At 41.9% G+C, this 25,254-nt stretch overlaps 1 protein-coding gene across 6 annotated transcripts in view; it reads left to right on the plus strand.

Annotated features, from left to right (window-relative positions):
- PSIP1 (PC4 and SRSF1 interacting protein 1) overlaps positions 1 to 25,254 on the plus strand; it is a 168,164-nt gene that overhangs the window by 118,389 nt on the left and 24,521 nt on the right. For all 6 annotated transcript variants that reach the window (XM_073572150.1, XM_073572154.1, XM_073572149.1 and 3 more), the window contains 3 exons: positions 11,495 to 11,541; positions 11,628 to 11,698; positions 17,438 to 17,539. In XM_073572150.1, the coding sequence (XP_073428251.1) occupies positions 11,495 to 11,541; positions 11,628 to 11,698; positions 17,438 to 17,539 (220 nt within the window). The remainder of the gene's footprint in view (positions 1 to 11,494; positions 11,542 to 11,627; positions 11,699 to 17,437; positions 17,540 to 25,254) is intronic.

A 25,254-nucleotide genomic window follows, 5' to 3' on the forward strand; every position in this document is an offset into this window, starting at 1 on the left:
ATGAAAGAACATATTGACACAGTTTCAACAAGATCATCTAAACTATCATGTTGCTGTTCATCTGAAGCAACTTCAGTTTGCTCCTCAGTTACAATACTGTGTTCCTCTATTTCAAACATTTCTGTGTCTGTGGACCCAGAATGTTCTTCTAGCTGCTGGTCACCATCATTACTCTCATTCATTAGCTTAATAGTACTTATCATATTTGAAGCATTGTCAGTTACGACAGAAAGAACTTGCTCTTTTTTAAGTTCATAGTCTTGCAGAACCTTTTCCACCAAGACCTGGAGAAACTCACTGGTGTGATGAGCTTTGGTGTCTTTTACTGCCAATGTCTTGGTAACTATTTCATTTTTGTCACAAACAAATCGGACATTGATGGCAAAATAGTTCACTCTGTGACGTGTGCAGGCATCCATTTTAAGAAACAGAAAGCGTCCCTTGAGAGTTTTTTTAAGTTCTTCCTTTTGTTTAAAAGCTTCTTCGATTACTAATTTTCTAATACTCTCTCCAGAGAAACACCAAGCTTGCGGGCCATTTCCCCATTCAGACACATAAAAGCTGGTCATGAAAATAATGAAATAGGCACACTATCCTTTACAACAAGCTCTATGATCTGTTTTTTAAATGTATCTACTGTCCTTGTCACAGTAACTTTGTCACTGACAAAATATCTTGCAACTGATGGCTGCAAAGTTCTCTGCTCCTTTGTTTGGCTGGAAGATCTGGGCACTGGTTCATTGGTTTGGATGCAGTCTTTCTCATCCACTGCTTTCAGTACTTCTGGATGAAAGCGCTGTAAATGTCTCTTTAGATTAGAAGCTCTGGTAGGAGCATTTTTATCTTTGCCTGAATATGCACTCATCTTGGCTTCACAGCATTTGTTTTCGTCTGGATCATTTGTCATACACTGACAGACATAATGTTTTCTATCTTGAGTGATGGTGAAATGTTCAAATACAGCTGATTTAATGTGATGCTTCTTTGACATTCTCAGGTTTTTAATTCTGCATTCACAATCCAAATGACAATTGTTTTTCCTAAAAACAATTGTACAAAATTATTGCCAGGTCGTACAACTGATATAGTGGTCAGTAATACTGTTATTATTCCTCATGTACTCACAGTTAACTGATGCAAAGTTTGTTGAAAGGATAATACTTCTTACAGTCTTCCTCTTCTGAGTAGCAGGCAGCTGTGAGATGCTTGGAAGACGCACACCTAGTATGATCTAGTCTAGAGGAGGAGCTTTACTACTAAGAATTTGCAACACATTTTCACTTTCAGTTTCATACATTGTAAGTAGGGGGGTTGGGGCAGCATGAGGTTAACCAAGTATAAGATTAGATAAGGGCAGTGGAGAACAGTGACACACAAGAAGTAAGAAATGTCTCTATCTCCAGCAGAACTGCTTATCACTGTTGTTCATAGTTTGATAGAACATATATATTTGAGTAACGTTTATAAAATTCATATGAAAGTTCAATTATGAAATATTAATACATTTTTTTTAAAGCTGGAGTCGGTACATTTCTACCGACTCCAACCAAAACTAACTTCGACTCCACGACTCCGACTCCATAGCCCTGATCTAGTGGGGGGCCGGTCGCCGCTATGTGTCACACGTAGAGAGATCGCTGTTGCGTCACAAAATCTGTGACGTTTCAGCGATCTCGTTAACGATCTCGTTATGTGAGACGGGGCCTTTAAGTGATTTTGTACCCTGTGTCTTTATATTAATGGCAGTACCTATTATTCAGAGAGATTCAGGTACCTAGCCTTTATAGGTATTCAATAGTAGATTGAATATTTTAAAGTTACAAATTGATAACAGTGCAAGTGAAGCCTTAAATTTTTTAGAGTGAATTTGTAATTGGAAGTAGACGGTTGGATTACTACTGTTACTAGAATAGGGGTTTAGCCCCAGGCACACAGTGGTTTATAGGAAATAATAATAATTTATACTGTATATCTTATTTATATTCTGCTTATCTGGGTTATTTTTAGCCCTAGTTATAGTAATTCGTGAGGCCTTGGGTAATCCATTTTATCTTCATACCAGCTGTTTGTCTCAAAAAGAGAGAAGAGCCAGCACTGCCAGTGGTCAGAATGCATAACATGAGGTGCATATGCACATATCTTACTGCATTCAAAATGAGACATTTAGCAAAATATTGATCAATATATTGAGCCATCCCGCCATGCCAAGGCAATCTCATATGGGGGGTCCTACTCTACATTTTTATTTATTCACTGTGCCATTGCGGCCTCCTAAATGTTTTAAAAGCAAGACCATATCAAATGCAATCCATACCTGAAGCATATCTGCATCACTCCCGTACAGCCAGATGGAGCAGGTGCAGATGAAGGCCAACCAGGTCTGAACACAGACATCTCAGGTTTGACCTCCACACACTGCCTGACCAGCAAGCACAGATGAAGGGCAATGCAGGCTCAGACATGGATGCAAAAATAAATAAAGCCTGGGGCAGGGCGGGGCTGCCGTGAGTGTGCACAGCAGCCTAGATCAATCACAATAAACACAGAAAAGATGGCGAACATGACCCAGCGTGCATGGCAACAGTGGTGGTCAGCCACAAAACCAATTTGCAATAAAAAGAGAGAAGAGCCAGCACTGCCAGTGGTCAGAACGCATAACATGAGGTGCATATGCACATATGTTACTGCATTCAAAATGAGACATTTAGCAAAATATTGATCAATATGAGATTGCCTTGGCGTGGCGGGGTGGCTCAATATTTTGCTAAATGTCTCATTTTGAATGCAGTAAGATATGTGCATATGCACCTCATGTTATGCGTTCTGACCACTGGCAGTGCTGGCTCTTCTCTCTTTTTATTGCAAATTGGTTTTGTGGCTGACCACCACTGTTGCCGTGCACGCTGGGTCATGTTCGCCATCTTTTCTGTGTTTATTGTGATTGATCTAGGCTGCTGTGCACACTCACGGCAGCCCCGCCCTGCCCCAGGCTTTATTTATTTTTGCATCCATGTCTGAGCCTGCATTGCCCTTCATCTGTGCTTGCTGGTCAGGCAGTGTGTGGAGGTCAAACCTGAGATGTCTGTGTTCAGACCTGGTTGGCCTTCATCTGCACCTGCTCCATCTGGCTGCACGGGAGTGATGCAGATATGCTTCAGGTATGGATTGCATTTGATATGGTCTTGCTTTTAAAACATTTAGGAGGCCGCAATGGCACAGTGAATAATAAAAATGTAGAGTAGGACCCCCCATATGAGATTGCCTTGGGGTGGCTCAATATATTGATCAATATCAGGGCTGTGGAGTCGGTAAGCCAAACCTGCGACTCCGACTCCTCAATTTCCCTTACACCGACTCCGACTCCCACACATATTGCTTATATTTAAGTGAAAAATTTATTGTAGTACAATGTGAACCTCAGACATTTAATCATTTTTATGATCCAATAATCAAGATGTTTAGATAGAACAAAATATATATTGGTGTACTACCCGGTTTTCATTCTTTTTGGTACAGATACGATATGGATAGACAGATATGGATAAATGGATAGATAGAGCAGATTTCTAATCTGCTTTTGCTATTGAAAACATTATCTATGAGCTCAAAAACCTTTCAGGTGATGCAGTTTTTTAAAAAGATGATCAGCTTTTGCAGCTGAAAAACGTATCCTCAAAAAACACAGGAAAAACGTTGTGTGTGAATGTAGCCTTAGATCAGGAATAGAACAGCCATTTATAGGACATTTCATAACTTTCCCAAACTCCTATGAAAAAATATTCAGCACATCCTGCATTGAATTACTGTACCCAATTTATTATATATTTTAGGAGTCGGTCCATTTTATACCGACTCCAACTCCGACTCCACCAAAATGAGCACCGACTCCACGACTCCGACTCCACAGCCCTGATCAATATTTTGCTAAATGTCTCATTTTGAATGCAGTAAGATATGTGCATATGCACCTCATGTTATGCGTTCTGACCACTGGCAGTGCTGGCTCTTCTCTCTTTTTACAGCTGTTTGTCTCAGTATGAGCATCAGTGGAGCTATCCCTAAAGCCCCCGTTACACACTGCGATATCGCTAGCAATATCGCTGTAAAGTCACCGATTTTGTGACGTTGCAGCGATATTGCTAGCGATATCGCTGCATATGATACTTACCTCCGACCGGCTCCCCCGCTGGTTATCGCTGATCGCGCGAGAAGCTGCTGGACCATTTCTCGTCGGTCACTTCCTGCGGCGCTTCCTGTGGAGAGATGAGCGACGCGTGGACGCGGGCGGGAGGACGCAGGATCGCCGCGTCTGACAGGTAAGTAGCGATCCCCGTCCCCAGCGATGTCGCTGGTGAGATCTGCCTGAGTGGCAGCTCACTAGCGACCACCTAGCGATTCACCAGCGATCCTGACCGCGTCATATCGCTGGTCGGGATCGCTGGTGAGTCGCTAGGTGTAACGGTACCCTAAATCCACTGTACAAAATATGAACAAGTCTTCAAAATCTTATAAAGACTCTCTAATGAATTCAAAGGGCAAAAATTCAGATTTGGGTATGGAAAACAGTCCTATTAAATCAAGATTGCCTTTGAAAAAGGATGATAAATCAGGGAAAAATAGAATAAAATCAGTTTTATCTACTACAGCTTCTAGTTCAGATTCTTTGTCCAACACTCATTGAGATAATTTTTCAGTCAAACAATCCCAGACTGAGAAACTGATGGAAGAAACAAAAGTTTCTCACCAAATTGATAATCCCCAAATAAAAGATTCTGAGACCGTGATGAACTTTTCTACTTCTTCCAAAAGGAAGAAACCTTAAAATTGGGATATTAAATTTATTACTCCGCAGGTTCATCATACTGATAGCGACAGTTACAGTGACACTACTACAAACTCTAGTCCAAAAAGATATAAATACAGAGGGGATGTAGACACTCCCCTTTTATCAGACAAAAGAGATCTATGACAGGATGCACACAGATATACTCTAGAAACGTATATGATGGATTTGACAAACAAAATTGATTAAAAAATGCAATTAAACTTTGATAATCAATCTAAACTCCTTCAAGCTACCTTTGACATATTTAGTAAAAAACTGTCTGATCGCAAGGAAAGAGTTACTACCATTGAGAGAACAAAAAGTTCCTATAATATAACCCAAGAATTGAATATTGAATTATTAAATAAAGTTAAGACAAATTTGGCACATCTGGAAGATCGAAACCATCGAAATAGCATCAAAATTCGAGGTATCCCTCAACATATCACTCAAAATAACTTGTCAGACTATGTCAAACAAGTATTCCCTCTTTCAGATTCAGACCTGATCTTCAATAGACTTCCCAGACCAGCTCATATCTCACAGGACTTTCCTAGAGACATAATCATTCGTGTTAATTTTTATAACACAAAGGAAAAAATTTAAAATTTTTGAAAGACAAAAAGCATTTTCCTGGGCCTTTTCAGAAGTTAAAAATATTTGCTGATTTATCAAAGTTCACTATGGATTCTAGAAAAACTTTTAACCAGGTTACTTCTGCCCTTTGGGTTAGAGGGATTTTTTACAGATGGGGATTCCCCTTAAAATTGCTTATGCTTTTCAAGGGAAGAACTATCCCTTTTTTTTTTTTTTTTTTTTTACTCCTGAAGAAGGCCTTAAACTTCTCTTTTCTAGATGACTCCCCTCACTCTAAGGCCATGTGCACACGATGCAGATTTGCAGCGTTTCCGCAGCGGATTTTACCGCGCAGAAACGTTGCATATCCGCATTGTGATGTACAGTACCTTTAAAATGAATGAAAAAAAAAAAAAACGCTGTGCAGACGCTGCGGATTTTTCCGCGCGGTTTTCCTGCGGTACAAAATCCGCAGCATGTTACTTCTTTTGTGCGGTTTTCTATCTCCCCTGTTACCAAATCCGCAGGGGGAAAACCGCACAAAAACCGCATGAAAACCGCGTGAAAAATGGAAGAAATCCGCAGGAAAAATGCAGGTCATTTGACCTGCGGTTTTCTTCCATTCTGCACGGAAAAATCCGCAGGGCTCAAAACTCCGTCTGCACTCAGCCTAAAACTGTTCCACCTTCTGGTAATGTTCACTAAAAAAATAAAGATAATTAACCATAATACAAAAGGAACTAATTATGATATGCATTTTAAGGCTTAGGATTGTTCTCTGCATATATTAAGTGCTCATTTGATGGTATCTGACATATATTGTGACTTTTTTAATCCACAAGAGGGGTGACCTTCCTGGGCCTAGACTTCCACAAACTTTCTCCCTCACCTCGGGAAGTTTGAAATCTCACAAATGTTGAGTGCCCTTTCTAAGGACTTTTTTTTTTTTTTTTTAGCATTACTTTGTAATTGAAAGTTCAATTACAGTGTAATTGTTTATATTAGTATATTTTGTATAATTTCCTAAGTTTGTGAGAACAATCTGTCTATATTCTAAATTTACTTTTAACTTTTCTTTTCTCAAATCCTTTTAATTTTATATACATAATCCATCTAACTCCTAATATTTAATATGACTATTGAAGTTTTGACTTATAATGTCAGAGGATTAAATAGTCCCAAAAAAAGGTTCATTACTCAAAGAGAGATCAAAAACTCATTCGGATATTGTATGCCTTCAAGAAACTAAATTTAAATCTAATGATCACCCTAATTTTGAACATAAGAATTTCCCTAACATATATGAAGCCTCTAACCTTAAAAAAAAAAAAAAGCAGGTGTCATTACAATGATAAAAAATACATTATTTTTCGAATTTATAGAGGAAATTGCGGATACAAATGGTCATTACCACATTCTTGCGTGTATTTTAAACAATGAAACATATACGATAGCCAATATTTATGCACCAAATAAAGGTCAAATTAACTTCCATAATAGAGTTAATCAAAAAAATTTCCAAAATTAAAAAGGTACTCTTTTGGTAATAGGAGACTTCCACATAGTACCTGATAGTCATCTCGATTCGACGTCTTTAAATAGACATAAATCGCCTTCCCTAAACAATTGGATATTTAGTAATGAATTATTCGATGTTTTTCGATGTCTTCACACGACATTTAGAGAATATTCACATTTTTTCAGATGTTCACCAAACAGCATCTAGAATTGACCTTATTCTGACGGATGTTTTGTTTTTTTCTCCCTAGATTTAGATCAATCACTATTGGCTCAAAATCCTTTTCAGATCATGTCCCGATACTTGGTGAGATAACAGATGGTCAAATAACAAACAGTCAATTTTTATGGAAATGCAACTCCTCTTTATTTCATAACCCACTTTATAATGCAGAAATTTAATCCGCTATTGAAAACTATTTCAAAGAAAATAAAACCGCTTCTTATAACCCATACTTAATATGGGACGCACATAAGGCAGTAATAAGAGGAGTTTTGATTCAAATTTCATCAAAAATAAAGCAAACAGATCAAAGATGAAAGAATTACAAACATTAATAGAAGTAAAAGAAAACATTCAAACAAAAAGACCCTCACCATGCCCCATAATACAATCAGAAATAGTCTCAGACAAGATCTGAAAGCTGTTATCTTCTTTTTATGACACAGCTGTTAAATCGTCAAAATTTAAACAATACATGTCCAACAGACTACATAAATTAAGACAGAAAAATAGAATAAATAAAATCATTGACCCATCCCCAAGATATTGTCAATACATTTGCGGAATAATATAGTAATTTATATAATATTGAACCGTCCCAACGAAGTCCTCAAATTAATAAACAACTCCTGGAATCCTTTCTCTCATCTATTAATCTTCCGAAAATATCTAAAGAGGACTTGAACTATCTTTCTTCTCCTTTTAATGTCGACGAAATTCTTGAAACTATTAAAAATCTTAAATCCTTTAAAGCCCTAGGACCGGACGGCTTTAATAATGAATATTTTAAATCATTTGGAAAACTCTTTTTGCTCCTCATCTATCACATATTTTCAATGCAGCTTCAGAATCAAGTCGTTTCCCTGATGAAATGTTAGAGGCTACAATAGTCATCATTCCTAAACCATACTCAGATTTGAACCTTGTAAATAATTATAGACCAATATCCCTGATAAATTCAGACCCTACTCTAAAATTCTTGCTAACAGACTGAATTTTATTCTCCCAAAAATAATTATAAACGACCAGATAGGTTTTATAAAAGGTAGACAATCTACAGAGGGCACTGGACGACTTACAAACATACTGTAATTAAATTTATTAACTAAAAAAAATCGGTTCCACTATTGTTTCATTAAATGCCGAGAAGGCATTTGATCGTCTAAATTGGGTTTACTTACGAGCAACTCTCCAAAAATTTGGCCTAAATTCAAATTGCTTATCTAAAATAATGGCTTTATATGCAAATCCCAAAGCAAGTGTGTATGCAAACAACCACCATTCGACTTCCATTAATATAAGAAATGGAACCAGACAAGGTTGCCCTCTCTCTCCTCTCTTGTTCACCTGGCTATGGAACCTTTAGCACAACTAATAAGAGAAGATCAGGAAATTTTGGGAATTTCAACCACTTCTAGGGAATTTAAAATTGGACTTTATGCAGAGAATATTGTATTAACATTAACAAATCCAACAGTTTCGATTTCAAAATTGCAAAAATGCTTACACTCATTCTCCACTATTTCATATTTTAAAATTAACGAAAAGAAATCTAAAAGCATAAATTTCTACTTGACCTCTTATCAGATTGATCAAATTAAAAATATCGTCCCATGGAGTTGGTCGGACGGAAATTTCACATATTTGGGTTTAAAATTTACTAAAAATATTGATTCTTTAATATCCGAAAACTTAAAAATCCTAATAAACTACGGTATTTCCAATGCATTTATCCTTTTTGGAGACAAAGAATTGACTTGATGATCGTTAAATCAATCATTTTACCTAAAATCTTAATGTGTTCAAATTGCTCCCTTTGAAGGCTTCCACCTCATACCTTACTAGTATACAATCACAAATTGACCCTTTCATATGGAGAAATAAAAAGGCGAGATTTGCCACCATTGTTTTATATAAAAATAAACTTCATGGCGGGAGAGGATTACCAAATATCACCGCATATTACTTCACTAACTTAATTATTCAAAGTACTGATGGTCTCGAGAATATTTACCGGCTTGGTATGATTTTTCTTTTTTTCAGAAAAAATAATCCATTACACTCCATTATATTAACAAATATTTTGCAAAAAAAACTGATTTTTCAAATAATCATCCTATTTTCCAGGCTTCCATTGTGGCATGGTCAAAATTATCAAAACCAAAAAAGGGTCCAATTGGGTTTCATTCAGTAAAAAATTTGAACTTGCCTTTAATATTATCGCTAGACAGACAAACATTGGATCCAATATGGGAGGAATATGGGATTAGAAAATTACGAGATATACATGATGGCAGGGACTTCCTCTCTTTCAGCTACATTAAAAATCATTTTAATTTACCTTCTGCCATTATTCAATATCTGATTATTAAAAACCAAGTCAAAACATTTGTATCTAAAAATCCTATTCTTTCGGAACCCTCCCTGAATCTTATCTGTAATATAGAACATAAAATATTTTGGAGTTTTAGCTATGTCTATACATGGCTTAATAATGACACAAACTTGACCAAAACCTTATATATGCAGAAATGGGACTCAGTACCCCAAATGACTACAGGTTCTGCTGATTGTGAAAAAGCATTGTCATTTACATATTCATCAACAATTTCAATGTCTCTACAGGAATTCTATTGTAAGCTTGTTATTGTAAACTTGTTCATAGGTGGTATCTCACTCTGACTAGACTGTCTATGATCAATTCTGATCATCCCTCTTCTTGTTGGAGAAAATGCGGCAGATATAGTGTCTTACTGCATATATTTTGGCAATGTCCAAAGTAAGACCTTTTATGGGCTAAAATTTCAGATCTTGTAGGTAAAATTTTAAACACAAAATGTATTTTATCACCTCAACTCGCACTATTTTCATTAGGTATAGACCAGATTGATCCATCTGTTAGATCGATTATAATCCATGTTTTATTGGTAACCAAATCTAACATTGCTCTTTTCTGGAAACTCCCTGACGTCCCTTTTCTTCAAGATATTATTGACAAAGTAAACTTACATAAATCTTTTGAACAAAAAATTGCTATAGTCAATAATAGTTTTGATAAATTCTGTAAAAAATGGAATTGATGGATAATTTTGTTTACTTAAGGATTTGAGAAATTTCTTATTTAATGCTTATTGTATTTTGGGATGTAATGCGTGAGATTGTTATTCCTTATAGTTTGTTACTATTTAATAGTCTTGTTCTTACAAGGACCTTGTAGTCCTTTTTCATTTTGTTCCCCATTCTTTTCCTTTTGTCATTCCTTTCCTTCCCCGGTCCTGCTGACCTTCTCTTTTCCTAAAGTCGTTATGTTTTAAAAGGTTAAAAAAATGTTTGCAAAACAAAATGGTTTGGCCACAGTTAGATCTATTCTTTCTTCTTTTATTATGTGGCTATAAGAATTTATCCTTGTTCTAAGCTTTTGTCCTGTCTCCCCTACATACAGACCCCAGTTGGACGTTTGGTACATATAAATAGTTACACCATATTAGCAACCACTGAGGAATCTCAACTGTTGAATGTTTTTATACATGTTTTTAAGTTTGTGACTTGTCCCTAAATATTCTTTGTCCGATTAATCAAAGCTTTTAAATGTAAAAAGCCTTAAGGCCATGTGCACACGATGCAGATTTTCAGCGTTTCCGCAGCGGATTTTACCGCGCAGAAACGTTGCATATCCGCATTGTGATGTACAGTACCTTTAAAATGAATGAAAAAAAAAAAACGCTGTGCAGACGCGGATTTTTCCGCGCGGTTTTCCTGCGGTACAAAATCCGCAGCATGTTACTACTTTTGTGCGGTTTTCTATCTCCCCTGTTACCAAATCCGCAGGGGGAAGACCGCAATGGAAAACCGCATGAAAACCGCGTGAAAAATGGAAGAAATCCGCAGGAAAAATGCAGGTCACTTGACCTGCGGTTTTCTTCCATTCTGCACGGAAAAATCCGCAGGGCTCAAAACTCCGTCTGCACTCAGCCTAAGAAACCCCATAATGTTTGCGCATTTCAAGGCTGCAGTAAAATTTTGTGACTTTTTGTGTTCTCCGCCATTTTCACCTAACTCCAAAAGATTGGAACAGTGATGTGGAAAACACCATTCATCCAGTAATGACTGTAGTAGAATTTATGGAGATGCGCACACATAGTGTTATGCTTCTTCATGAATCGGGAACCCCCTACTCCAAAACATCCTCATCTAGACCAGCAAGAACAATGCTTGTCTAGATGAAGTAGACCCTTTGTTACCAGATCACTGGTGTTATTAAAGCTGTTTGACTATAGGGTTTTGGCTTAAACAATTTGATTTATCTGTCTCAATCAATATGTAACGTTTGTCACCATTTTTTGTCTTGACAGCAAAGAAGAAGCAAAAAAACCTGAAGTGAAGTTTGACAAGAAAAAAGGTTTCCCTTATTTTGGTATTTTTTAGCTTTCTACCTCCAACAGTATAATATAGTGATTGTTTATTAATGTTTTGTACACATTTCAGAAGTCTCCATAGATTCCAGACTTCAAAGGATACATGCTGAAATTAAGAGCGCTTTAAAAATTGACCACCAGGTATGTTGCGCTTTTAGGATCATAAAGTTTGTTTTTCTATGCAACTATATAATCCTGTCTTTGTAAAGTAAAATCTCTAATACAAAAGTTTTGGTCGTTTTTTTTTTTTTGGTTTTTTTTTAAGTTATTAAAGGCAAAAAATAAAAAAAAAATATCCTGAAAATTTTTGATCCCAATCACTTTTTTTTTTTTTTTTTTTTTTTTTTAAGGATTTCTACATCATAGTTTTGATTCAAGAAGCTGGAAAGCATTAAACTCTGTCCATTCACGTATTCTCACTTTACCTCTCTTACCCTGCAGTGTGTAAATATGTGTGACATGTAACAAATGGATTGAAATAGAACCAAATCTATAAAAGTTGCCGTAGCTGTTTCAATGATCAACTTTAACTTGTTCCCAAGTAACACAGAAAAATCAACATTGTTGTAGGTTGCCAATTCAAGCTTTGCTACATATTTTGTCATTAAGCCTATTTTGTGGAATGGCCAGTACCATCACAAGATCAGCAAGGTAGTATTACTTAGCCCTCAACTGCCAGGATCAGTGCTAGAGCAGATCCTGATAGTTTAACCCTCAAAATGCAGCATTCAGAAGCACCCATAACTTTAAGATGAATAGACGGAGGGTGGCCCCCTCTGTCACTCATGTAGTGTATTTAGTATATGTTTCAAAAAAGAAGGTTTATTCTGGGCACCAAGTCACTTTTTTTCTCTGTGTAATTCCAACCCAAATCCTCAGAAATAGCCTCCTCGGATCTTTTCTGGGGGTGCATGCATAAAGAACATGTATTATATCAGAGAAGCTAACAAGAAATGCAGTACTCACCCGATCCTTCTTTCACGATGTGGTTTTAATCCATAAAATTGTTTACATTAACCCCTTTCTGCCATCAGATGTACTATCCCGTCCATGTGCCCTGGGACTTAATTCCCAGGGTCGGGATAGTACGTCATAGCGATCAGCGGCACCCACGTGGTGAGCGCCGCTGATCGCGGCCGGGTGTCAGCTGATTATCACAGCTGACACCCGGCACAATGTGTCAGGGGCGGTCCCCGACACGTTAACTCCTTGTACACTGTGATCAAACACGATCGCGGTGTACCGGGGGTTAAAGGGAAGCATCGGCAGGGAGGGGGCTCCCTCCGTGCTTCCCTGAGCCCCCCACGGCAGCGCAATGTGCAGTGCTGCTGCGGGGGGCTCTTTCCCTACAGGCCTCCGGATCCAAGATGGCGACGGGGACCTTCGGGGGCCTGTAGGGAGCTGACTTCCTCACTGCCTGCAAAGCACAGGCATGAGGAAGTCTGCAGCAGTGCCTGTGACAGATCGCTGATCTGTCACTGTGATCTGTGATGTGACAGATCAGCGATCTGTCACAGGACAGTAATGTCCCACCTGGGACAATGTAATAAAGTAAAAAAAAAAAGTGTAAAAATAATTTTAAAAAAATCGCTAAATAAATTAGTAAAAAAAAAAAAATATTCCCCAATAAATTCATTTTTTGAAAATAAAAAAGCAAAAGTACACATATTTGGTATCGCCGCGTCCGTAACGACCCGCCCTATAAAACTGTCCCATTAGTTAACCCCTTTAAAGAACCCCTTAATAAATAAAAGACGAAGCAAAAAATAATGATTTATTATCATACCACCGAACAAAAAGTGCAATAACGCGCGATCAAAAAGACGCATATAAATATCCATGGTACCGCTGAAAACGTCAGCTTGTCCCGCAAAAAACGAGCTGCCATACAGCGTCATCCGCAAAAAATAAAAAAGTTATAGCTCGCAGAATAAAGCGATGCAAAAATAATTATTTTTTATATAAAATAGTTTTCATTGCATAAAACCGACAAAACATAAAAAAAAACCTAAATGAGGTATCGCTGTAACCGTACTGACCCGAAGAATAAAACCACTTTATCGATTTTACCGCACGCGGAACGGTGTAAACGCCACCCCCCCAAAAGAAATTCATGAAACACTGTTTTTTGTTCATTCTACGTCCCAAAAATCGGAATAAAAAGCGATCAAAAAATGTCACGTGCCCGAAAATGGTACCAATAAAAACGCCAACTCGTCCCGCAAAAAATAAGACCTCACATGATTCGGTGGGTCAAAATACGGAAAAATTATAGCTCTCAATATGTGGTGAAGCAAAAACTATTTTTACAATAAAAAGCATCTTTTAGCGTGTGACAGCTGCCAAACATAAAAACTGCCATAAATAGTTAATCAAACCCCCCGTTATCACCCCATTAGTTAGGGAAAAATAATAAAATAAAAAAAATGTATTTATTTCCATTTTCCCATTAGGGTTAGGGCTAGGGTTAGGGCTGAGATTAGGGTTAGGGGTGTGTTGGCGTTAGGGTTGGAATTATAATTGGGGGGTTTCCACTGTTTGGGCACATCAGGTGCTCTCCAAATGCAACATGGCGTGTGATCTCAATTCCAGCCAATTCTGCGTTGAAAAAGTCAAATGGTGCTCCTTCCCTTCCAAGCTCTGCCATGCGTCCAAACAGTGTTTTACCCCCACATATAGGGTATCAGCATACTCAGGACAAATTGCAAAACAACTTTTGGGGTCTAATTTTTCCTGTTACCCTTAGGAAAATAAAAAATTGGGGACAAAAATATCATTTTTATGGAAAAAAAATGATTTTTTTATTTTCGCGCCCAGGCATTATAAACTTCTGTGAAGCACTTTGGGGCTCAAAGTGCTCACCACACATCTAGGTAAGTTCCGTGGGGGTCTAGTTTCCAAAATGGGGTCACTTGTGGGGAGTTTCAATAGTTTAGGTACATCAGGGGCTCTCCAAACGCACATGACACCCGCAGACCAATACATCAAAGTCTGCATTCCAAAACGTCACTACTTCCCTTCCGCGCCCCGACGTGTGCCCATACAGTAGTTTTCTCCCACATATGGGGTGTCAGCGTACTCAGGACAAATTGGAGAACAACTTTTGGGGTCCAATTTCTCCTGTTACCCTTGGGAAAATAAAAAAAAATGTGGACTAAAAGATGATGTTTGCTGAAAAAATACGATATTTTTACGCCCGGTCGTTATAAACTTCTGTGAAGCACTGGGGGGTTCAAAGTGCTCACCACACATCTAGATAAGTTCCTTAGGGGGTCTAGTTTCCAAAATGGGGTCACTTGTGGGGGGTTTCCACTGTTTAGGGGTTTTCCAATCACGACATGGTGTCCGATCTCAATTCCAGCCAAAAACGTCAAATGGCGCTGCTTCCCTTCCGAGCTCTGCCATGCGCCCAAATAGTGGTTTACACCCACATATGGGGTATCAGCGTACTCAGGACAAATTGCACAATATCTTTTAGGGTCCAGTTACCCTTGGAAAAATAAAAATTGGGGGTGAAAAGATCGTGTGGAAAAATGATTTGTGGAAAAAATGATTTTTTAATTGTACCACTGTACGTTTTAAACTTCTGTGAAGCCCTTGTGGGTTCAAAGTTCTCACCACATAGGTAAGTTCCTTGGGGGGGTCTAGTTTCCAAAATAGGGTCACTTGTGGGGGGTTTCCACTGTTTAGGTACATCAGGGGCTCTCCAAACGTGACATGGCGTCCGATCTGAATTCCAGCCAATTTTGCATTGAAAAAGTCAAACGGCGCTCCTTCCCTTCTGAGGTCTGCCATGCGCCGAAACAGTGGTTCCCCCCCCACATATCGGGTATCAGCGTACTCAGGACAAATTCCACAATAACTTTTGCAGTCCAATTTCTCCTGTTACCCTTGGTAAAAATAAAAAAATTGAACCTGAAGTATTTTTTTTGTGAAAAAATAGTTAAATGTTCAGTTTTTGTTTTTTTTTAATTTTCAAAAAATTCCTGTGACGCACCCAAAGGGTTAATAAACTTCTTGAATGTGGTTTTGAGCACCTTAAGGGGTGCAGTGTTTAGAATGGTGTCACTTTTGGGTTTTTTCTATCATATAGATAAAATGGTGTTGCAAAAATGAGAAATCGCTGGTCAATTTTTAACCCTTATAACTTCCTAACAAAAAAATATTTTGGTTCCAAAATTGTGCTGATGTAAAGTAAACATGTGGGAAATGTTATTTATTAAGTTTTTTGTGTGCCGTATCTCTGTGATTTAAGGGCATAAAAATTCAAATTTGGAAAATTGCGAAATTTTCGCCAAATTTCCGTTTTTTTCACAAACGCAAGTTATATGAATGAAATTTTACCACTACCATGAAGTACAATATGTCACAAGTAAACCGTGTCAGAATCACCGGGATCCATGGAAGCGTTTCATAGTTATAACCTCATAAAGGGACAGAGGTCAGAATTGTAAAAATTGGCCCGGTCATGAACGTGCAAACCACCCTTCGGTTTAAGGGGTTAATATTTGCGGAAGTGCAGGTGTCAGGGGAGTTGTTTCATGAACAGTAAGACCTTCTGGGCAATGAACAATAAGACCTTATCCAGCAGGTCTTACTGTTCATGAAACAACTCCCGTGACACCTGCACTTCCCCAAATATTCATGTAACCAGTTTTATGGATTAAAACCACATCGTGAAAGAAGGATCGGGTGAGTGCTGCTTTTCTTGTTTCTTTCTCTGGTATTTATTATGTGAGCAAATGAGCTTATTGAAGATCAAGTCCCCTAAAGTGAAAATTTAAAATACAATGTTTACAGTACTCAACATCATGGAAATCACAAGATCAATAGACATGTTAATGATATTCAAATTATGAAAAAACAGAAACATAAAGGGAAACTGTATTAAGCATGAGCATCTGCATGGGATGTTCATACTTGATACTGTATAAATTGAGATGTTTTGAATATCTTTATTCATTATCAAGTATGATCATCACTTTCAGAAATACATACACTCCTTGGAATGTTATCAGTGAGGTTATTAATGGTAGACTGAGAAATGTTTTGTGACACTGAATGCAATTGGGCACATAAATCAAGATTCGCAGCTGGCAGCTCTTGCAGTTGTGAATCAATGATTTTACAAAGTATGCTTGATTCAAGACGAGAAGGCTGGAGATACTGCAGGCCATGACAGTATGTTTAGACCATTCAAGCTGCTCACAGAAGAAAGAGTAACTTACATTATAGCGTTGTCGTGTTAAAAAGCATCTCCTGGGATCTTTTAGAGAAATGGCCGTACTACTGGTTCTGCAACCAAGTATATGTAACACCGAGCTGTTAGAGTACCTTCAATACTAGTGGGGTCTTGCTACCAAACATTATGCCACCTGACACCATAATCCTGGGAGTAAAACTGGTGTGACATTTCCTCGTAAAAACCTCTACATGGCGTTGCCTGTAGACATTTGGTTTCCAGAGCAATCCCTGTCTATCATTGCATCCACGAATAAGCAGGATTCGTTGCTGATGAGGGGAGACGTCCATTGCTGTCTTATTCTGCACCATATTAGCCTTGGAGAGCAGTGTTGTGAGGTCAGCAAAGAGGCCCTTACAAGAGAAATTAACATTGATCCTTTACCAGAGATTATGACAATGTAGGGTAGCTGCATCCCACTAGTCTTACAAATGCTTTATAATATAAAACTAGAACAATAAAATATGTACAGCATTGGTATTGCTGTAATCAAACGAGTCAAATTATAACATTTCCGTACTATTTAGCGAATACCTGGTAAAAAAATGTATCTATTTTCTGTGATGAACTGTTTCCTTGTGTCTCCAGATTTTGCTATTTACTCATTGTTTACTTCAGTTTTTTATGTCTCTAATTAGGATGTCTACAGATGTATTAATGCCTTGGATGAGTTGACCTCTCTGCAGGTCACCATGCAGCATGCTCAGAAGCATACAGGTCTGATTACTACTTTGAAAAAAGTAAGGCCTCTCTTTTATATTCTTTTCTGTGTGTGAAATGTAACATGTACATTGCTTTTCCACTGTAAGGTTTCGTAGCCCCCTACTTGGTTTTTATTGGCTTTGTCTCTGGGTACAGTTTTTAGATTAGTTGCTGTGCGTAGCAAGCTAGTGATAGAACTGATTTTGACCTTCATGAACAATCCCCATTTTTCAAATCTGACATGTAACTTTATTTGGCAGTAACACTGGAATGTTTTTATTTATCCCAGTGACTACAGCACCTTCCTCCTTGCCTTTGGGGGTCTCCCACATGTCTTTTGGCAAACTCAAAACGAGCATTATATTTTTTGTGTGTATATGAAGGCTTTTTTCTGCCTAGTCTTCCATAAAGGCCACCTCTATGGAGTGTACTGATTGGCTTATTATGGTCGTGTGGACAGATACTTCAGTCTCTGCTTGGGAACTCTGCAGCTCCTTTCAGGGTTTTTTTTGGTCTCTGTGTTGTCTTTGATTAATGCCCTCCTTGCCTGGGCTGACAGTTTTGGTGGGTGGCCCTCTGTTTTTCAGCTTTGTTGTGGTACCATGTTCTTTACATTTGATGATAATTAATTTGATGGTTCTCTGGGGGATCTTAAGTGATTGGGATATCTTTTTAGAACCCAACCCTGACTTGTACTTATCAACAACTTTGTCCCTGACTTGTTTGGAGATCACCATGGTCTTCATGGTTGTGTTTAGATAGTTGCACCTCTTCCTTAGAGCACCACTCCAGGGTGTGTTTTTTTTGTTTTTTTGCACCGCTGTAGTGGTGCTTTTAAGTGTAAGTCTCCTGCCCCCATTTCATATTCACATGTTGTCCCGACTTCATTCTTTTCCAACGTTACTCTAGTCAGTCTGTGAAAAGTGACCTGCTGGCATGCTCCAGTGTTTGCTTGAAGGCGGCAGAGGTCTCTTTTCAATACAAGTCTTATTAGAGCCTTGTTCTAGTTCTCATAGACTTGCAGTGGCAGCTTGTGACATCCAGCCAGTCAGAAGCTACTGTCACAAGATGGCGCCACGGGAGTGGAGCTGCGTCTGTTAAAGGTGAAGCCACCTGAAGGTGAGTGGGTCATTCCGTTCCATTTCAAGTGATCCAAATCTGAATTTTTTTTTTTATTACCTGACATCATGGGGTATTTATTTTTCTTTATCGCCTTATTGGGGGACACAGAATACCATGGGTGTATGCTGCTGCTGCTAGGAGGCTGACACTATGCAAAACAAGAAAATTAGCTCCTCCCCGGCAGTATACACCCACCGACAGGCACTAGGCACCTCAGTTTGTGCTTAGTGTCTGTAGGAGGCGGACCGGGATCTTCCCAGATCCGCAATTAACCTTTTCTTTCCTTAGGTGTTCTAGTGGAACTTTTTAATTCTCTTGTCTTTTGTTTTGCAGATTCAAGTCGGGAAACAGGGTGAAAGTTCACTCTGCTTTCCCATATCAGGCGGCTGAGCGAGCAATGTGGTGATCCCACATCGCAACTCTCAGTGCGCCGGCAGGACTTTGTCCCATATCACCTCCGGGTGCTATGGGATGCGGACAGGTGGCTGGTCCTTGCCAAAATCCCCCTCCTCACCCCTCTCTCGGGACAGGGCTGAGAGGAAGACGGCGATCGCAAGATTCCCCTCGCCATCAAGAGGTTAATGCCGTCTTCTATAGAAAGCGTGTACAGAGTACAGCGGCCAGCGACTTGCCACTACCCTTGTGAGAGGTCCCTGTGGTCATCCTCTTCAGGGACTTCAGGTAGGTGCCTGAACGATCCCTCCAGCCCGCAGCATCCCCAAGAGGCACATTGGTGGGTAACTGGACATCACCAGGCTATTTGAATTTCCCGCCCCTCTCCCTGCCTGACGGGTGCCGCTCTCACCAGCCGCGCGCCTCTCCACTCATATTAAAGGGCTCAATACAGGGATTTTCTCTCCCTGTTTTCATAGCTGGCCATGGTTTTCCACAGTTCTCCTGCGCGCCAGTACCTCCATTACAAGGACTTTATCTTCTCCTTCCTGGGCGATTTAATCATGGGGCTGCGGTGCTGACTTTCACTTTCAGTTCTGCTCCCGCTCTCAGGGGGCCTCCTCCTCCTTCTGAGCGCGCTTTCCTCGCGCCTTTTTTAGCCCATCACAGGGCTCCTCGTCCCCATCCTTCATGTCAGCTCCAAATGCGGCTCAGCCGCTAAGCTCCGCCCACCGCTCACCTCATCAGGCATTTCCTGTTTCTTCGGTCCTGCCTTTCTGCGCTGCTTGGGGGACACTTCAGCGTTTCTGCTGCTCGCCGGAACTAGGTAGGCTATGCTCTATGCAGAGATATTAGCCCTCCTCCGCAGTTCTTTCCCCAATTTCCGCGGCCATTCAGCGCAGTTTTCCTTATGCCCAACCCTGCAGGGGAGCTCTGTTTCAGGCCCACCGCTACTCATTACGCCTGTGCGCGCTGTAAAAGGAAGTGGGCTTCGGGTCAGCCATCTCCTTTCTGCCCGTCCTGCAGTCCTTCAGCTATGTCGGCCTCTCAGGAGCACACAGATTCCCGTGATGGGGGCACTTCTCCTCTCCCAGAATGGGCCGTAGCTATGTCTGTCGGTATCCGATCTGACCAAAGTCTCTCAGTCCCTGGTCCAGGTCCTAGAACGTTTGCCTCAGCTATCTTCAGCCACCGCGGCTCCGACCGCCTCTCAGGGTGAGTCGTCCGCTCCTGACCGCGACCTTCAGAGGGACAGGCCGAATAGGATGTCCAGGAAGCGTCTCCTATCGCGCTCGTCTTCCAGTTCGCTAGCCCCGTCTGCTTCACCCAGGTGTCCGTCTCCTTCAGTGGACGACCTTAGGTCAGACGACGATCCACAATCAGGATCTAGTTCAGAAGCAGATGACATGTCTAAAACACGAAGTATGGTCGATAGTCTTCTTTCAGCTATTTTCCAAACCCTGGAGATTAAGCAGGACAAGCCCCTTCCTCAGGAATGTTCTGTTCCATTTAAACGTTCAAAACCGCCATCTAAAACTTTTTCAAACCACTACGAGTTTGATACTACTCTAGTCACACATTGGGAGCACCCTGAGCAACGCTTTTCGGGCCGCAGGTATTTGGATGTTCTGTACCCATTTGAGGCTGATTTGCTTTCTAAATGGACCAAAGCCCCTGAAGTGGACCCTCCCGTTTCTCGCATAGCCTCTAAGACAGTTCTGTCCCTTCCAGACGGTGCATCGCTTAAGGATCCGACGGACAGGCAGTTAGAATCTTTGGCGAAGTCTATCTTTGAGGCCTCCGGTGCCTCCCTCTGCCCTATTTTCGCCTCCTCCTGGGTAGCTAAAGTCATTTCGGCTTGGGCAAAAATTCTTCGCAGGGGCATCTTAGCGGCAGCTCTCCAGGACGAGCTGGCAGATCTAGCAGATCAAATTAATCACGCGGGTAAATACCTTTTAGCCGCCTCCTTAGATGCGGCCGGTTGTGTAGCTAGGGCTAACAGCAATATAGTAGCTGTACGCCGAGTTCTTTGGTTAAAGTCATGGAATGCGGATACCACCTCGAAAAAGTCGCTCACCAATCTGCCTTTCCATGGTTCTAGGCTCTTTGGGGCCAAGCTGGATCAAATAATTTCCGATGCCACTGGGGGTAAAAGTACTTCTCTCCCCCAGTCTCGACCAAGACGCATTTTTAATAGAAAGGGTTTTCGGCCCTTTAGGCCTTTTCGTCCGGTCTCGTCCACAGAGAGATCTGTCCAGCAAGAGCGTCCTTCCGCTTCTAGGGAGCAGAGCAGAAGAAACCTTCTTACAAGCCCGCTCCCCGCTGGAGATCTAGAGGACAATACTCCAGGTCCTCAGGTGCCCGTTCCGGTAGGTTTGCCTCCAAGTGACGGGGCACCCCCACCTGAAAGTTTTTCCAGGGTGGGAGGCAGACTTTCCTTTTTCGTGGACGCTTGGCTGTCGGTTGTCGACGACGCTTGGGTCAGGGAAATCATCGCATCCGGTTACAAGATCGAATTTTCTTCCCCGCCAGACAGGCGTTTTTTCCTGTCTCGTCCTCCAAGACAACGGTCCCACATTCCAGGATTCTTTCAGGCCGTCTCCTCCCTTCTTTCCGCCGGAGGGATTGTTCCCGTTCCCTCAGACGAACGGTTTTCAGGGTTCTACTCAAATCTCTTTGTAGTCCCGAAGAAAGATGGTTCCCTGCGGCCAATCCTGGACCTCAAATTGCTCAATCGCCACGTGAAGATTCTTCACTTCAAAATGGAGTCTCTTCGATCGGTGATAGCCTCAATGGAACCCGGAGAATTCCTCTGCTCTGTGGACATACGGGATGCCTACCTGCACATCCCTGTTTGCTTGCAACATCAGAAATATCTCAGGTTTGCGATTCAGGACGATCATTACCAGTTCACGGCTCTCCCTTTCGGCCTAGCCTCCGCTCCCCGTGTTTTCACGAAAGTGATGGCGACGGTCATGGCCATCCTTCGATCCAGAGGGATTCTCATCATTCCTTATCTGGACGATCTCTTAATCAAGGGCTCGTCCCGTCAAGACTGTCTCCTAAGTCTTCAGATAACCCTGGATACTCTCGACCGTCTCGGATGGTTAGTCAACAAAGAAAAGTCCGTCCTCAGCCCCACTCAGCGTCTGACCTTTTTAGGCATGGAGTTCGACACGAACCTGGCCCGGGTGTTTCTTCCGAGGGAAAAATTTGCGGCTCTGTTCAAAGGGATTCGGGCCCTCAAACGGCCAACGCCCATTCCCCTTCGATTCTGCATGAATGTTCTGGGGAAGATGGTAGCTTCCTTGGAAGCAGTGCCCTTTGCACAGTTTCACCTTCGTCCTCTTCAGCTGTCCCTCCTTTCAGCCTGGGACAAGACGACGAGGTCCTTAGACCGGCCAGTTCTTCTCCCCCTCAAAGTGAGGCAATCCCTCACTTGGTGGACGATGTCTACATCAGTCCTCCAAGGGAGGTCCTTCCTCCCGCTTCGGTGGCAAGTCATCTTCACCGACGCCAGCCTCCTGGGTTGGGGAGCGGTTTTTCATCAGAGGACGGCTCAAGGACACTGGAACCCTCAGGAAGCTCTTCCTATCAATCTGCTCGAGATCAGAGCAGTCTTTCTGGCCCTTCTTCGCTGGCAACCCCTTCTCGTCGGCAAGCCGATCTGCATTCAGTCGGACAACGCCACGGCTGTGGCGTACATAAACCATCAGGGCGGCACGCGCAGCCACCAAGTCATGTCGGAAGTGGCCAGGATTCTGCGCTGGGCGGAACGTTACGTCCCAGCAATCTCCGCCGTGCACATTCCAGGGGTGGAAAACTGGGCAGCCGACTTTCTGAGTCGTCAAGGCCTAGCGTCAGGCGAATGGTCTCTCCATCCCTCAGTCTTCGATCAGATATGCGAGCGCTGGGGTTCTCCGGACGTCGACCTCATGGCATCTCGGATGAACCACAAAGTTCCGCGCTTCGTAGCCAGGTCCAGGGACCCTCTAGCCGTCGCTTGCGATGCCCTAGTAATTCCGTGGTCCCAGTTCCAACTCCCTTATCTTTTTCCACCTCTTGCCTTGATCCCAAGAGTGGTCAAGAAGATAAAATCGGAAGGCGTTCCAGTAATTCTTGTGGCTCCAGACTGTCCGAGACGGCCTTGGTATGCGGAACTGGTGAACATGCTCGCGGACGTTCCCTGGAGACTTCCAGTCCGTCCGGATCTTCTCTCGCAAGGCCCCCTTTACCACGAGAATTCTCGGTCTCTGAAATTAACGGCATGGCCGTTGAGGCTGCAATCCTAAGAGAATCAGGTTTTTCCAGCCAGGTGATTCAGACGATGATCAAAGCCAGGAAGCCAGCCTCTTCCCGCATTTACCACAGGTGTTGGAAGGCTTTTTTCCGTTTTTGCGACGATAAAAAAGTTTTTCCAATGGCTTTTTCCATTCCGTCCATACTGGGTTTTCTCCAGTCTGGCTTAGATTCGGGTCTGTCTCTCAGTACCCTGAAGGGCCAGGTTTCTGCCTTGTCTATCCTCTTTCAAAGAGAGCTCGCTTCCTTACCGCAGGTTAAGACGTTCCTTCAAGGAGTCGCTCATGTGGCTCCTCCTCATCATTCACCAATAGAACCGTGGGATCTCAATCTCGTTCTTGGCGCTCTCCAAAAGGCGCCGTTTGAGCCCATCCAGGACATTCCTTTGTCACTTTTGTCATGGAAGGTGACCTTTTTGATCGCCATTACATCCATCAGAAGAGTTTCTGAGTTAGCGGCCTTGTCATGCCGTTCTCCTTATCTGGTGCTCCATCAGGATAAAGTCGTCCTCAGGCCCGTTCCTTCCTTCCTGCCAAAGGTGGTTTCCTCCTTTCACATCAACGAGGATATCGTTCTTCCATCGTTTTGTCCGGCTCCTTCTCACCCTCTTGAGAGGTCACTCCACAAGCTGGATGTTGTTAGAGCCTTGCGTGTCTACCTCGCTAGGACCGCTTCACTTCGTCAATCCGATTCATTGCTGGTCATCTCTGAAGGTCACAGGAAGGGGCTTCCGGCATCCAAATCCACGATCGCTCGCTGGATTCGTTCTACCATTCAGGAAGCATACCGACTTCAGGAAAAACGGCCCCCTCCGGGAGTGAGAGCTCACTCCACCCGGGCTGTGGCAGCTTCGTGGGCCGTTCGACACCAGGCTTCGGCTCTGCAACTTTGCAGGGCTGCGACCTGGTCGTCCTTGCACACATTTGCGAGGTTCTACAGGGTTCATACCCAGGCCTCGTCTGATGCAGTTGTTGGTAGGAAGGTTCTGCAGGCGGCGGTGGCGCACCGGCCGACCTAAGCCTTTCCTGTTCTTTCGTTTCTTATTGCTGTTCCCGCCCTTGGGACTGCTTTGGAACGTCCCATGGTATTCTGTGTCCCCCAATAAGACGATAAAGAAAGATGGATTTTTGGTTCTTACCGTAAAATCTCTTTCTTGGAGCCTTCATTGGGGGACACAGCACCCTCCCTTTTAAATTGTACCGTGTTGGGTCTTTGAGTCCCCTGTTGGGTTGGTACATATGTTTAGAGAGTTTCCGTTGCTTCTCCTACTGCTTTCTCACCAACTGAGGTGCCTAGTGCCTGTCGGTGGGTGTATACTGCCGGGGAGGAGCTAATTTTCTTGTTTTGCATAGTGTCAGCCTCCTAGCAGCAGCAGCATACACCCATGGTATTCTGTGTCCCCCAATGAAGGCTCCAAGAAAGAGATTTTACGGTAAGAACCAAAAATCCATCTTTTTTGGTGCTTTTGAAGTGCTACTTTTGTGAATTAAAAATAAGTGTTTTTGTTGTTAGTCTTTTTTTTTTCATTTTTATCTTCTTTAGTTACCTTATTTTTCAAATTTTAAGAGGCACTTTTTCCCCTCCAAATTTGGAGGGGAAATGAGGTCCATCTTATAATCTGAATTGTAGCTGCGGTGGAACTTACCGGCTGCGGTGAAGCAGGGTGGCTGCTGCCTGAAGCTTTTGGCAGTGGCAAAAGTCAGGCTGCATGCCCCAGGTGTTCGACGGTGCAAGGGCTCCGAATACATTTTTTGAATGCCCAGAGCCCTGCACTTTCCATACTCCTCTATTCAATGGACTCTGGGAGAATGGCCGCCGGAGGAGGCACATGCGTAAATGAAGATCTCCGCACCAAGATTTCATCTCCCGAGATCTTGATTGCGCATGCGCCACCTCCGGCGGACATTTTCTCAGAGTCCAACACATTAGAAGGTATGGT

Source organism: Dendrobates tinctorius, unplaced genomic scaffold, assembly GCF_039654945.1.
Source record: "Dendrobates tinctorius isolate UK_male_01 unplaced genomic scaffold, ASM3965494v1 ptg000031l, whole genome shotgun sequence".
In the NCBI taxonomy this organism is placed as follows: domain Eukaryota; kingdom Metazoa; phylum Chordata; class Amphibia; order Anura; family Dendrobatidae; genus Dendrobates; species Dendrobates tinctorius.